Source organism: Calliphora vicina, chromosome 4, assembly GCF_958450345.1.
Source record: "Calliphora vicina chromosome 4, idCalVici1.1, whole genome shotgun sequence".
NCBI lineage: Eukaryota > Metazoa > Arthropoda > Insecta > Diptera > Calliphoridae > Calliphora > Calliphora vicina.
Genome location: NC_088783.1, coordinates 102,988,232 through 103,004,324, shown reverse-complemented (window position 1 = coordinate 103,004,324; position 16,093 = coordinate 102,988,232). Strand labels below are relative to the sequence as shown.

The window sequence follows — 16,093 nt, the reverse complement described above, 5'->3', positions numbered from 1 at the left end:
AACAATTAGTAGTTTATTTTAACTTCCCCAGAGTTTTGAAGTATATAGATTATCAGTTTAAGCCAAATCGTTTTGAAAGAACTGAGGTATAAGCGTTTTTGATAATAATTCTGCCCCTGTTAAAATGTCAAAGACATATATGTACTTGTTTTACATAAACTTATTTCAAGTAATTAACTAATTAATTTTTTTTCTTTCCAGAAAATATTAAAAAAAGACTTTTTGGTTAAGTTACAAAGAAATACAAATGAAAGGTATACAACATCATTTTATTTTGGTTATTTTATTATTATTATTATTATTTTTAATTATTACACTTATATAATAAGACTCGTTTATTTTTTTTTAAATACTAATTCATAGAAAAAAGTGAATTAAAATTTGTTAAGTAAAAAATAACTATATACTACCTATATTATATGTTAAGGAAATCAACCTCATATATAAAACAAAACCTGTAGTTAATAAGCAATACTTAAAATTTAGAAATAAAACAAACAAAAAAATTAATTTAAAAACAAAGAATGAAAAAATGAAACAAATTAACAAGGTTTTTAGAAAACTAATATTTAAGGAATAACAGTGCCTAACATTACTATATGAAAAAAAAAACAAAAGAAAAAAACAATAATTTGAATAAAAGATTTTTGGAAAAAATTATTTAAAACATAAATTGAATTTGGTTTATATTGAACACAAAATACATACATACATATACTATACATACATATATACAAACACATACAACTAAACAAATATCAAATTGAATAAACAAAAGTTAGCAGGTTTACAAAAAAAAGAAATAATTAAAGGCCTCCATAGTTTAGTCATTAATATTTAAGTTGAATTAAAACAAACATTTAAATAACAAAAAAAAAAAAAAAAGAAAATACAAAAATAAACAAGCAAATATTATATTTACTTTATAACTTTATGCATTAAACATTTAAATTGTTTAATTAAATCTTATAATTAAAATGTTAATCATACAATGATTTTATATTTGTCCTAAGGCAAACTATATATTATTATTATTACTACTATTTACTACTACTAAATACATACACCACAACACACACTCGTACATAAAATTCTTATATACATACACACATACATACATAGAGGACGTTATTTGTTTATACATTAATACATACATTTACACAGTTTTTTTTTCTTTTCTTTCCTAATTTCTTTACTTTTTTTTATTTATACTCTTATTTCTAAACATAGAATATTATAAAAATAATAATATATTACATACCTACATTACATATTATTTTAGAACATTTAATTTTTTTATTAAAATTATTATTTTTTGTTAATATTATCATTTATATGTATATTTCTTTAACTACATAAATCGAATATGCATAAAATTACTTTGTGAGTTAATAAAAACAACAAACAAATCTGTTGTATAAAAATTGGAAACAAACCTTTTTTCTTTTTTTTTCTTTTATTATTATTTTATAAAATAATTTTTATTCAATACCAACACTAAACAGATGGCGGGTATATTGATTTTGTCATTCCGTTTGTATCATATATTGGTTGTAGAACAAAAAAGTAAAAGATGGTTTTTATAGAGGCGGAGAACTTTGAATTGTAATAAAACATGATTTCGGATATGTGATTGTCGCGGCATAGACTTGGGACTTTACATATTCCCAAAGAAAATAAGCAAATGGCGTCAAATCGCATGAACGATGGCCAGTTAACAGGACTATTTCTTGAAATTATTCATTCGACACGTATTTCTCTCAGTATATGTGTCAAAAGAATAATTTCGGCGATACTGTACAGTGTCATTCGGGATACGTATTATCGTTAATATTAGACATTAGCGAAAACGATCCATATTTTCTCGAATTGATCGCTCTGGTGGACGATTATGAGCACGTAATGCCCGATGAGTTTGTCGAATTGAAACATAATTTTCAAAATACATAAATTTGAACAATTTGCAAAAAAAAAAAAATTGCTCTGTTGTGAGTACCTATATTCATAATAAATAAATTGCTAAACCAAACTAAACTCAAAACGACCAAGCACTGTCAAATCAGGTGTCACAGAAATCAGTGCTGCAATCTCCGTCTTTAAAAAAACTCATTTTACACATAAAAAATTATAAAATTCTAAGACGATCTAGCTATGACCGTCCGTCTGTTGGCACCATATGTCCTCGAGGGAAGGACGTAGGGGGTGAAATTGTTCCTAAATATTCTTTGTTGATCAGAAACTTTTGGTATTAAAAATGCTTAAAATAAAGGGAGAATCTCTGTTGAAAATGGTAAGAATCGGACCATGATTTCTCCCAGCCCCCATACAAATTTCTTCCAGGAATATAGCTATATGGTACATAAATGCCTATAGAAAAGCAGTATCCATACAAAAAGCTGGAAAAATAAGTTTCATGTAAACACATCACAAAACGATCGGGTATGTTCCGACACTCGCACGATTATCAAATCGCATGTGATTTTCAATTCGCCCAAGTTGTTACTGCATGTTCTGAAACTCACGCGTTTTGCTTGTGATTTTCTCTCTGCATTCACAGTACTTACAACATACATACATTTTTCGAAGATCATTCTAATCTAAATAGTCAGTGCATAAAAAACAATGGTCGTACAAAATTAACAAAACCAAAGCACATTTTTTAAATTTCATGATTTTAATAAAAATTATTAGAAAATGTTACTAGTTTTGATTCAAATAAAAAGAAAACATTTTTAATTAAATTAATTCATAATCTTATTGTTTCTTTTAAGTTTGGTTTAGACTAAATACATCACTTCACTTGAACTTGAACTCGATAAGAGTCTATTGCGATTTACAGGAAACCTCTCTTGCGAGTTCAAGTCAGAATAGCAAAACTTTATGCGAGTGTCGAATATGACCGGATATTTTGTTTGGATCGGTCCATATTTGACAAAATTTTATAAAGATCGGCACATAATTGGTCATGGCACTCATATAAGGACCACGTCCGAAAAACACATTAACCAACATAAATGTCTTCTAAAATTTTTTTACTCTTTTACTTAATATTTGCTCTTGTAAATATCGTTATTGCGACTAAATTAAAACAAAATAATGATCAAATACATACGTATAAATCAACAAAGAATATTTTCTGACGATCGTTCCTTAATAGGTCATAGCTCCCATATAAGGTCCACATCCGAAAAGTGTATTAACTCGCATAAATATTGATACAAAAATTAACACAAATTAGTTTCAAGTATGCATAAATCTTACTCTATAAAAAAATATAAATATTCACCCCTATCGGCAATAACATGTGAAATTTATGTTCCCATGAAATATCCATTTCCCTCGAAGGGAAAATTGATATCGTGATAGTTCCATGAACTTTTCATGCACAATAGTTGATTTTATAGTTTATAAAATTCCATCCAAAAATTTCACAACATGGATAATTTTTTCACGTGAACAAAGTAGATGAACGAAAAATGGGAAAAGGGAACATATTGCATGTGAAATATTGATTCGCGATAGGGGTGATTATTTCCACCAAAAAGGCGGCGAGAATATTAATTTTGTAATTACTTTAACACATTGAATTATTGGTTGTGAACCCATAAAATTATATATCGTCACCTAAAATGCAAAACAACGTAACAACAAAAATTCCAAAATCTAATGTTTGATAGCTAATAATGAATAACATAAAAAATAAACTAAATCTTAATTTCAAAATGTTTATGTCGTTCTGTTTAAAGATTAAATATGAGATATTAAGTATATATCTGAGATACTTTTAATTTTGCAATGCTTTTTTGTCCATCACTTTAAACATTTTTGAAATGATGTTACGTTATTTTGCATTTTAGGTGACGATATATGTATATTCTCTGACCCAATAAAAGTGTAAGACGATGTAGCCATGTTCGTCTGTCTGTTGAGAGGGACGGACTTAGGGGGGGGCTGAAATTTTCCCTAAAGTACATTTTAAGCCAATTTGAATTTCCTATGGCAGATGTTAGGACAAAAATTTAGAAACTTATTTTACTATACAGCTTCGGAACATGTTCCGCTATTTATAAATTTATCCACAATTCTGAAAATTCTTCCATACTGATTATGCTTGCTTATATTTTATTAACGCTTAAAGATTTTTCCACTGGCCATAGTTTCTGGGCAGATTTCTACATTGTGACATAACACGGGCCTTATGAGGAACATGTCTCAAAGTTTAGAAGTACACTTAAACACCGAGACCTCAAATGGGACCATTGTGAATCGCTACAATAATGAAAGGCAATAACTGCCTATTCAGAAGTAAATTTTATCTCCCATTATTCTACTGTAGAATTGTCGATCCAACCACTTACTTTTGTGGTGACGCAGCTCCGCGGAATAATGAAAATATAATACTACTTCCGGCCAGATCCAGTAGCAGTCTGATCATTCCAAAAAAACTAAAGGCCTAATCCTGAAACACTGACAGAACATTTATTTTATAATTTTGTTTCCAAATACATATTTTTTGGGTCCTGTTCCTGAATTAGCTGATAATTATTTAGCTTCATTCAAATGCTAGTACATATTTGGATATAATGTATTAATTTTCAACTTTTCAATGATTAAATTTTTGTTAATACAAATCCAAACCAAATTGAATGAAATATTTATTTTGCACTCAATTTGCTTTTAATCATTTAATGGGTCGATTATGGATGACAACTGGCAGCTATCATATCTGTTGCCAAATTGGCAACCAGAAATTTGTGGTTGCCCTCTGGCAACGCAACTGTAGTTCGGTTGCCATCCATAATCGACCCATAAGACTAAAAGACTTCCTAGAGTTTTGACCAGTATATTTTTTCCTTGAGAACTGCAACTTTTTAACTTATTTTTAATTCTGCGCACAAGTGAATATGAATTTGAAAAGAACTTCACTTGCGTTGTCAGTTGCCTAAATGGTATTACAGATGGCAACTGACAACTATCAAATCTGTTGCCAAACGGCAACCAGAAATTTGTGATTGCCCTCTGACAACGCAACTGCCATCCATAATCAACCAATAAATTTCTTTTATCAGATGTACAATAATTATTTGAAAAAAAAACACAATAAAATATTTGGGGATTAACGTTAAAAAATGCTCATGATTTTTGATAGTAAGTCCAAGGGATTTTGAAAGAGTCCCTGTATATGTATTCGAACATTGTTATTTATTAATTTAAACAATATATTTTTTTCAAAACAAAACACCAACAAATTTCGGTAATACAGTTTATAATAAATATGTAATAATGCGTTGTGTTTAGAGTTGTCAAATATTCGACATATTCTAAAAACCGGGTTTCGAATCATTCGAAAAAGTTTTCGGTTTTTTTCTATCATAAACCGGTTCGAATAACCGGTTTTTAGTCTTTTTGTCAATTTAAGAATTGAGGTATATTAAATTATTTTTTTTATTAAAACAAATCTTCAAATTATTTTTAATTAAAGAAGAAACATTGGCTAACTGTTAAAATTACATTGTATAAAAGATTTAATTCGATATTTTTGAAAATTTGTACAAATAATTAAAATCTTGTTTTAAGTCGCTCGTTGTTGCAATATTAGATCTTTTGTGTAGATTTTTAACTTCTTTTAATGTTAAACTGAGCTGAGCTTCTAAATTTTGCGAGTCACCTTCAATTAAAAAGTGTTACTGCTGCATACGGTACAACAAGGCGAATTTATTACAGGTGACGTTAAAAACCCATCTGGTTATTTTTTGCTCGATGTGTTTTCTGACTTCTATATGTTAAAGTTTCTTACCATTAGTATGTTAATTTAAATATGTATAACATTTTTGTATTAAAATTATTTAAAATTAAAAAGGGGAATAGATAATTATTAAAAAGTAATCGCATAAAATCTTAAAATAAATTTTAAAAAATATTCGATTTTGTCGAATAATTCGAGACAAAAAAACCGGTTTGTCGAATAACTTGAAAACCGTCCTTTTGTAAAAACCGGAAAATTAGAAATAAACCGATTTTTCGAATAATTCGAAAACCGGTTTGACAACTCTAGTTGTGTATGAATATATTTATGTATATTTACATTTCTATTTTATTAAATGAAAATAATTCTATTTTAATTCTAATTTTTCTTATTTAATTGCAATTTAAACCATTTTGTGTTAATATAATTTTGAATATGTTTTTCTTCTAATACCATTTTAATTATTTACTTTTTTAAATTTAATTACTAACTATCTTCTAATAATAATACTAATAAAATAAAGAAAGAAATCAGGTTTATAAAAAAAAATTAAACATTGTAATAAATAATATAATCCTTGAAACTGTTATATTACAATAATTTAAAATACATAAGAAATCAATCAAAAATTATTCTAAATAAAAATGTTATGTTTTGGCTTAAAAATTATTAAACAAAAATGAGTTTATTAATACTGTTATAAAAATGATCATGCTAAATTTATATATTGAACAAATGTTTGGTTTTCGTAGTTTATAAAATAAATTCAAAATATTCATATATTTTAAATAAAAAACGCCTTTAAAAAATACTATCCAACAAACATATTAAATAATTTCTCAAATAAAAAAAAAATAATAATTTTCAAAACTTTTCATTTAAAAATAAAAAATTAACTTCTAATTTGACTTTCAAATCTATGCGTATAAGTATTTTTGACCATTTTGATAAGATATTACAAATATTATTTTTTTAATCCCTTTACAATTAATTAACTTGATTTTTTTTGGCGTACATACAAAATAATTATTTAACCTACACCTTTTAATTATAATTAATGTATGTATATTATTTCATTGTTCATTTTCAAGTTATATTTTTAAGCTTTATATCCATTCAGAAGAAGTTATTTATAGAAAAACTGAAATGTAATTTATTATGATTACTATTAGTTATGTATATTAATAAATATCACATTAAAAATAAAAAAAAACAATTACTATATACATATTAAGTTAAAACTGTATAGTTTATTATTTATATTTAATTTTGGCTTAATTAATTACGTTTCTTGTGTGAGAATTTAAAATACAATATCATTTCATTTGAAAGTGTACTCGTATCAATTTTACTATTGATATGTATCAAACAACAAAACAAATTTATATAATAATTATATATTATATATAGTATAACTACACATTTTTTTGAATAAATATGTACATATATTTCCCTAAATTATTATGCATTGTGTTTTATTATACCCAGAAAGATGGGGGTTATATTGACTTTGTCATTCTGTTTGTTACATATCGAAATATTGGTCATAGAATCAAAAATTATAATCAGCCCAATTACACTATACAACAAAATCAATTTTTTTTTCCAAAATTACAAGGTCCGACCAATAAATTTGGATAGAGGATACAAACAAAAAAAAGACACGTGTATCGGCGTTTTGAAAGTTTACATCTGAATTTCATTTGAGGGGGCGTTAAAGTTTCCCAACTCTGCCACAATCTTATTGTTAATCGTCATAAGAAACCATGTGATCCTTACATTTTAGGTATAAAATGTTCTCAGCAAAGTTATGTAAAATGTTACGGAGAATATTATTGTAGAATATGTTAGAATATGTTAACCCTCTAGTGGTACGCAAAAAGAGGTATATAATTTGTGTGCTCTTTTGGGTAAAAAATAAAATATCCACAACAACATCAAGAAACTGAATGAATTGTGTGTGTATTTTTACGCTCTATTACGCTCTTTTGTTCACATTCGGGTTGTTTGACGAAAATCATCGTAACCTCAACAATATGAACGCCTACCATGGCTCTAAATCCTCAAGGCATGGTCTTTTTTGTCCTTCTTTTAAAAATGAGCAAAAAACACCATTAAAACAGGGATTTAAGGGGTTAAAATGTTCCGCAAGAATATTATCCGTAAAATTTTACTATTTTTGTATCTTCTATCAACATTTATTGGTCGGACCTCGTAATTTTTTTTGGAGTTGTATAGTGTTATGCAGTGTTTAAAAAGCTACGATAACTAACAAATTTGTAACTGTTGCTACAACTACTGCTTCAAAAAAGTGTATGTAGCGGTAGCAGTAGCATTTGACTTTTTTCGTTTTCTTGTTTTATTTAAAACTACTGCTACCTTCAAAATATAAAACTCTTAACAGAGCAGTCAGTAGTAATAAAACATGAATTGTAAATGGAGTAGTAGCATAAAAATACAAATCATTGCTACTGCTCTATATCGAGTTTTAATTTTTATTATTTAGAAATAAGGTAGCAGTTGATGCAGCAGTTAAGGTAGCAATAAAAGTAGTCAAAAAAGAAAATCTTCAGTCATAACACCATTGACAGAATTAAACACTGTGTGTTGTTTTTGTTTTGAGAGTGTTTGAAAGAATTATTCGTTTTTATTCGTCTCAGATGTTCGTGTTGCTAACAGAAAGATCGTGTTGTCTGTGTGTATAACAAAAAAGCCGAACTTTTGTTTACAACATGACCAACTTACACAAATATACATTCACAACAACAACATACAATATACTTTTTTGGCTGAAGATTTTTATTTTGACTTATTTTATTGCTACCTCAACTGCTTAACTACTACCTAACTGCTACTTCTATTACTACTAAATTTTAAAAGTAGCAGAATTAATAAAAAACTAATGGCTCTGCTACATGAAAACTTTTTTTTAAGGTAGCAATAGAAAATAAATTACTCTGCTACTTTTAAATTTTTCTTTTATTGGTACTACTACAACTACTGCTACCAAAATGTGAAGGTAGCAGTAGTAGTAGTAATTGATTGACTCCGAGTTTTTATTAATTTTTAAACTAGACTAATTGTGTTTTTTCGTTGCTACTGCTACTTGTAGTCTAGTTTTTCAAACACTGGTGTTATGAATAATAATTCCCCGGGAGTTTTTTTCCCTTTTCTCATTTTTCGTATTCATATTCAATGGGAAAAAACTCCCGGGGAATTTTTTATTCATAATAGAGGAGGGCATTGAGGAAAGGACGTACGGGGATGAAATATTTGCCATTGAAAATTATAATAATCGGTCAAGTAAAACCAACCGGTTAGTCCGGTTTGAATGAAATTTCACATGCGCAAAGAGGAAGTGTTTTCGAGTTTGGACTTTGGACCTCATAGACCGACCAACCTCGGCTATGTTCAATTTTTAAATCTATGCTACATCTTCGTTTCCGATTTCAAAAAATTTCCACATATGTATATAATTTCCTCGTCAAGCACTACAAAAAATCTATCAATTATCTCTTATAGCTTAGGAGATATTCGCATTTGAAAATTAAATTTTCAACATTTATAGTCACCCTACTCCAGTTTTTTGATTACACTTTTCCTTTATTGGTCTAACAATAAATGTATGTATCGAATAAAGAAAGAATTGTTTAAAAATAATGACTGAGTCCAATGTTATATGCATTTTAAATTAAACATTTCTAAAAAGGCGATTTTTCGCTAGTTTTTTGTGAAAAAAATACTTTTATTGTTTTTTAAATATCTAAAAAAATTCTAAGAATATGTTTAAGGAATTTAACATTATACTACATAAAATATTTTAAATGAAAAGAAAATTGAAAATGTTGGATACCAAGGGAACCGCTTTAGGGAAAAAATCCTCAAATCTCATAGTCGATATCAAAATTTTGTAACCCTTTTTAGATGGCCGAATATATTCTTCATTATATTGTAAAGGGTTCCGATAACCCCGACCCTGGTATAAAGATTATAGAAAAAAAAAACTAAAAAATTCCATTTCCATTTCCAATATAGAAAGGCCCTAACTCGTGACTTTTTTTAAGTCGAGATTTTCTGGACTATTGAAAATACAATCGCAACTCCCAAAAAAGTATTCCATGAATTTTTTAATTGTCAAAAGTTATGTATATGTTTTAAAAATACAGAAAATCCCCAATCCATTGATATACATACAGTGACGGACAATACAATAGAATCACTACATATGAATTCGATTAAAGCGGTAAAACTACAAAATTTGATTTCAAAATTTAAAATTTGTTCTTTATATATTAATGCTCATAACGTAAACAATAAATATAAAAAAATAAAATAAAAAAATAACACATTCTTATGTTAAAAACGATGTCAAATCTAAAAGACTAAATAAAATATGCGACAATCAAATAGAATCAATCAGTCGTAAAATGATTAAAAATAAAAAATCATCATAAGAATTCGTTGTTTTCTTAATATTTTGTTGCATATCAATTATTTCTAATAACAGCATCAGATCTTTTGGGGATTGAATTTAACAAAGTTTCGCATGTAGATCGGGAAATTGCATACCATATTTCCTGAATTTTCTGCCAAAGTTCTTCCTTGTTTTTCAATTTTTCAGGTCCGAGTTTGTCTTTTACTATTTTCCATAGGATTTAAGTCTGGTTATTGAGACGGCCATTCCATAACATGAATTTTGTTATATAAAAACCATTTTTTGGCAAGACCTGACGTGTGCTTTGGGTCATTATCTTGCTGGAAGAGCCATTTTAAGGGAATATTCCATTCTGCATGTGGCTTTATAACATTCTCCAAAATATTTACATACAAGTGCTTATCCATATTTTCTTTAATCCAATAAATTGGACCAACGCAAAACCAAGAAAAGCATCCCCATATAATAATATTTCCCCAACCATGTTTAAACGTTTTTGGTTTTTGCCATTTTTTGGACGTCTAACCCATGTCTTATCATCACTACCAGTTAAATTAATGGTCGTTTCGTCCGTCCACAACACATTTTGCCACTTTTTTTATATTTTCTGGCCCACACCAATCCTTATGATTGCTCCTGGTTTTAAATGAAATATTGGTAGTGATTCTATTGTAATGTCCGTCACTGTATATGTACATGCCCTTATGTTTTTTACTTAGCAAATAATTTAGGGAAAACTTAACATCTCTCAGAAAATTGGAGGCTCATCAAGTTATAAAATAATGGAAAAATTTATTAAATAAAATGATTTTTTTGTGTACTTATTTATGTATTATAAACCAAACAAAATGTTTATTAACGGGTGATTACCCTAAAAATTAATCGAATTATTCTAATAATTTAATATTTTTAAAAAAAGTGAAGAGTGAAGTTTTAATGTAGGTTTTTTAATATTTTATTGTTAAAGAAAAACAAAAAATAACGTTAAAGTAAAAAATTCAAGTATTGATAAAGTTAAAAAACAAAGTCCAGATCAGATTCAGATTCCCTCCCGAACAATTTATAAATTGGGAAAAAATTATTCATTTTCACTGAAAATTTATCAGTATTCTTCTAAAAATTATACTTTTTTTTGGCATAGTTTGTTATCTAAAGATTTAACTAAATATTATTTATTTGCAATTTATACTAACGTTTCCAGTTTTATTCTGCATTCTATGTCGGATGCAAGACCCTATTTGCTAGAACTGGTGGTACAGTAATTATAAAATTCCTTAACTTTTAACATGCATTTTATTTAATTTCTAAAACTATTTTTTTTTTTGTATATCAATCGTTATCCATATCCATAGCTTGAGCATATTTCTACTTTAATAACCAAAAGCGTCATCAATGTTGTGTGCCATTGCTTGTTCCTTCATACATTGTCCATACTGTTCGGCAGCTTCACAGTGATCATCATCTACTTCGATGCTGCTACAGGCATCAATTATTTCATGAGCAATTTTCAGTTTATCTTCAGAGCCTTCTGTGTATTCCTGAGCATGTGCTTCAGCGACATCCTTAGAGAATTTACCATTGTCGTCCATCTAGAAGTGTCAAGTAAAAAAAGTATTAAAATATTTGGTTATGTTTGGCCAATGACCATCTACCATTTCGTATTTCTTCATGATACATGCACGTAAACATTTGCCTTCCATGGTAGAGGAGGGTTTTTTATCAACTAAATCCTCAAGATCGGCTGAAAATAAACGTTAAGAAATTTTAACAATTTAAAATACTCCTAATACACTTCTTCCAATAAATATTATGATAATCTCATCATACGAATGAAACCTTTCTATACCCTTCACCTTCGTGAGAAGGGTATATATAGTATAAGTTTGTCATTCCGTTTGTAATTCCTACATTTTTCATTTCCGACCCTATAAAGTATATATATTCTGGATCCTTATAGATAGCGGAGTCGATTAAGCCATCTGTCTTTTGGAATCAACTTTCCGAAGCCCCAAAATAACTTGCATACACGATTAATACATCAATATATCCGGAATTCTTCCGGCTCGGTTCTATTTAAAATCGGGAAAATCGGTCAACAAATGGCTGACATAAGGAAAAAACCAGGACAACCTCGATTTTTGACCTATATGGATATGGATACTAAGTCATTAATATAGACAATATCTAATGATACATATTTCAAAGACCTTTGCAATGACGTATATAAGACCATAGTAAGTTGGACCTACAATGTGTCAAAATCGGAAAAAATATTTTTTAACCCAAATTTGTTTTTTTTTACCAAAATTTTTTTTCGCTAAATATTGAAAAAAAAATTAAAATTTAAAATTTTTTTTTTCCAAAAAATGAAAAAACAACTTTGGAAAAAAAATAAATTTAAAATTTTTATTTTGAAGTATAATTTGGTGAATGGTTTATAAGATTCGGCACAGCCGAATATAGCTGTCTTACTTGTTTATAAAAATATAATACTAACAATGCTGGGCTCCAACTTCCTCTTGGCATTCACTCAAGTTATCCACAAAAGTATCCATAGCAGCCTCTTTATCAAATCCATTAACTAAAACAGCGACAAAAGCGCCGAAAATTACAAAATTTACAAACAATTTTGCCATTTTAATTAATTAAGTTAAACAATTACTAATATACTGATGCTGTTTCAATGCTGATTTAGAACTGGTGTTTTAAAACAAAACTTTTCGTGTATTTATATGATAAACAAGTATTTGTAATTTGAAAATTTATTGTTAAATTATTTTAAAGTAAAATCAATCTAATAAAGTTTATATAGCAGTAATTAATTGCATGTTTATATAAATATTTACAATAGTAAACATGAAATTATAGGTTACGCCAGAAATATATTTTATCCTAAAAACATTATCACATTTTTATTAATAACCTTCTATAAGTATTATACAATGTTGCCTACCGTTTTGAAAATTTTAAATGGTAACGGTAACGTTAATTTGGAAGATTTCGATAAAATTTACAAAATTTAAAAATAAGTCGTACATAAAATTGTATCGTCTAAAACCACATTTAATTACATCACTTGTATACATCAAAAGTTATCACTGTCACGGTCAGATATCCTAGATAAGATTTTTGTAATTTATTATAGTTTCAAATAACACTGTCCAACAAATTGAGACTTTTATAATTATATATTATATTATAATTCTATAATTATAATTATATATATAATTATAATAATTATATATATTATAATTCTGAAAGGTCATGTTGAGTAGATCATTTTTGGAGAATAAACTTATAGTCAAGCTGGTCTGAATTTTTTTTACAGTGGACTTTTTTTTTGTAAATTTATGAATTGAGGTATAAATTAAGCATAAACAATTTTTTAAACCAAGTAATTAAAAAATCATCCAGTCTTTTAAAAATTAATTTAACATAACTTTAAATTTACTTAAATTTACACAATAGAAATTAGGGTATTCAATCGATTAACCGTTAATCGGTTAACCGATTAATTTTGGACGGTTAACTGTTCGAATAATTTAAAATTGCCTATTTTCAAATAACAAATAAACCGATTAATTTGTGTCGATTAACCGAAATTCCTTTTTTTGGACTTTAAAAACTTGTTTTGTATTTATTTTTCCCTTTAAATTTAAATACAAATTTCAAATTAAAATTAGATATTTTTTGAACATCCAATAAACATGATTAGTGAATATGTATAACAACTGACATTTAATTTACATGTCTTTGAAACTTTGTTTGTATTTACATGTATAGACGAAACTTTTTTTTGAAATGAGTCTTTTATCTTAACTAGGGGGCGGATTTATATGCAAATGCATGTTTTTTCTCAAATGTCCAATTACAATGTTGACTAATTATCTATCGAATCACACATTTTGCAGTAAAATGGCATCGATTTGTTAGGGCATATTTTTGCATATTTTATTGATAATGCACATATTGTTATATTTAACTTCAAAATGCATATTTATATGCATATTATCCAAATTTGTAATATTTTTTGTCGTCAATGGGCAACATATTGTCTGGAAAAAAAGTTTTTTGTCGAATTTGTTATAGAAATAGCATTAAATGTTATCGACTAGGAGACTGCCCTGATTTTAGCTATCATTTAGGATGACAACGTGAGTAGTTATTTTAACACGAGCAAGTCCTAAGTAGAGTGTCAGTTGACTCTTTTGAATTAATTAGAGACAAATACACTACACAATTATCGTTTAAAGTGACTACACTATAGATTACTTTGATACACTTAAATTACAATTGTCTTTAAAGGTACCAATTGACTTATCTCTGCATTACAAATAGCAAATACGTGTCAAATGAAGTCTGCCAAGTGATCAGACATTATAGACATTTACTGTCTACAAGGGATTCATTTATTCAGTACTTGCTTATCTGCTGGGTTATTAGGAGATGATATTAAGGTTGGATGCTACTTTACAGCACGATCAAAATATTGCCGATTTTAAAAGGCTTGTCGCAAGATAGATGTTCTAAAGACTATGGCTTTAAACAAGTATTCATACCAGAAATCCATAACTCAGAAACAAAGTCGGATATATTTGCGGCAGATTAAACACAGCCTTTAGCGATTTATTTTGTATACATATTTGGTTTTTTCATCAACGTCTTAGTTTAAAAAGAATACCTAGTGCTGGAGATATTTTTGACCGATATTTTGATATTTTAACTATTTAATTTCTGATTTAAAAGTCCTAACTGCTGGGAACACTGTTGTGTATTTTTTGGACATTGCACAATCCATAGTTAATTTATGTTATTTTATGTTTTTGCACAAAAATATAAGTGCATATTTTTTAAATTTTTAGATCATATTTTGATTTTTTTGACACATATTTTAGGCGCATATTTTCCAATAATAAATGCATGAAAATCCGCTCCCTAATCATAACTAAACGAAACTATTACATTAATTAAAATCTAAAACAATCCCAAAAGGAATATTCTTTATCATGCTTTTGATTTCTCCAACATACATATAGTTGGAGTTTTTTTTCCAAGAAAAGTTTTATTAAATCTAAAGAAAAAAATCGTTTAAATTATATTCTTTTCATAAAAAATTGTTTCAGAAGATCTCACTAAAAAACCCTAAACAGCTCATTTACTGCAACAACGTCATAATTCAAAAAAAGTCGTTTCGAGAAAAACGTCTTTGAATGTTTTATGACATTTTACTATTTCTTAAATAAATTTTCAACAAATCATGCGATTTCAGAAATATATGTAAATAGTAGATGTTAATATCTTTCTAATCTGTATTTAACCCAAATTTTTACGAGAAAACATGAATTTTAATTTTGATGTTTACAACAAAAAAACACTCTCACACAAAAAATAATTGACTTTTTTGAAAACTCATAAAACTATATTGTTACGTTTTAAGCTTTTCAAAACGTTTGTTTATTTCCTTTAAATAAACCGGATACTTTTGATTGCAAATAATAGCCGTTTAGTAGTTTAAAAATTGTAACAACTCTTTATTTATTTAAAATGTACTACAACAGAATTAAATAGTCACTCAATGTTTTTTATACACGTTTATAAATTTGAAGAAATTCAGACACACTTTATAATGTACACGAATTCACTTGAAAAATACAGCACACTTTAAGGCACTCAGTTGATGTTTATTCGAATAGCGTCTCTGAAAAACTCACTAACGACTGCAACCAGGGCTGCCAGATGAATTTGGGAAAAAATCGTCAATATCCCGATAAAAAAGAAAAAAATCGTAATTTTGAATTTTAAAAATCGTCAAAAAAAATCGGAAAATTAAAAAGGTCAAGATTTCTAACGGAAATTTTAAATTTCTACTTAAAAAGTGAACAAAAACATCAACATTTATCAAAAAAATTTCT

General features: G+C 27.5%; 2 protein-coding genes across 2 annotated transcripts in view; one reads left to right on the top strand and one right to left on the bottom strand.

Moving 5' to 3' along the window:
* The window catches only part of east (enhanced adult sensory threshold), a 36,220-nt gene extending 34,785 nt beyond the window's left edge, over positions 1 to 1,435 (top strand). The window contains exon 9 of the mRNA XM_065510044.1: positions 202 to 1,435. The gene's annotated coding sequence lies outside the window, so the exon portion shown is untranslated. The remainder of the gene's footprint in view (positions 1 to 201) is intronic.
* A 10,116-nt stretch (positions 1,436 to 11,551) lies between these two features.
* Positions 11,552 to 12,817, bottom strand: LOC135958202 (general odorant-binding protein 28a-like). The gene is made up of 3 exons (XM_065509084.1): positions 12,679 to 12,817; positions 11,834 to 11,922; positions 11,552 to 11,770 (listed from the first exon to the last, which is right to left on the bottom strand). Exons 1-3 carry the CDS (start codon positions 12,815 to 12,817, stop codon positions 11,552 to 11,554), a joined length of 447 nt encoding a protein of 148 aa, XP_065365156.1.
* Positions 12,818 to 16,093: the final 3,276 nt, after the last annotated feature.

Coding starts and splice junctions, on each gene's coding strand:
- LOC135958202 (XM_065509084.1), bottom strand. CDS start 12,817: ATGGCAAAATTGTTTGTAAATTTTGTAATTTTCGGCGCTTTTGTCGCT. Junction 11,923..12,678: donor GGAAGTTGGAGCCCAGCATT/GTTAGTATTATA, acceptor GTTTATTTTCAG/CCGATCTTGAGGATTTAGTT. Junction 11,771..11,833: donor TCATGAAGAAATACGAAATG/GTAGATGGTCAT, acceptor TGACACTTCTAG/ATGGACGACAATGGTAAATT.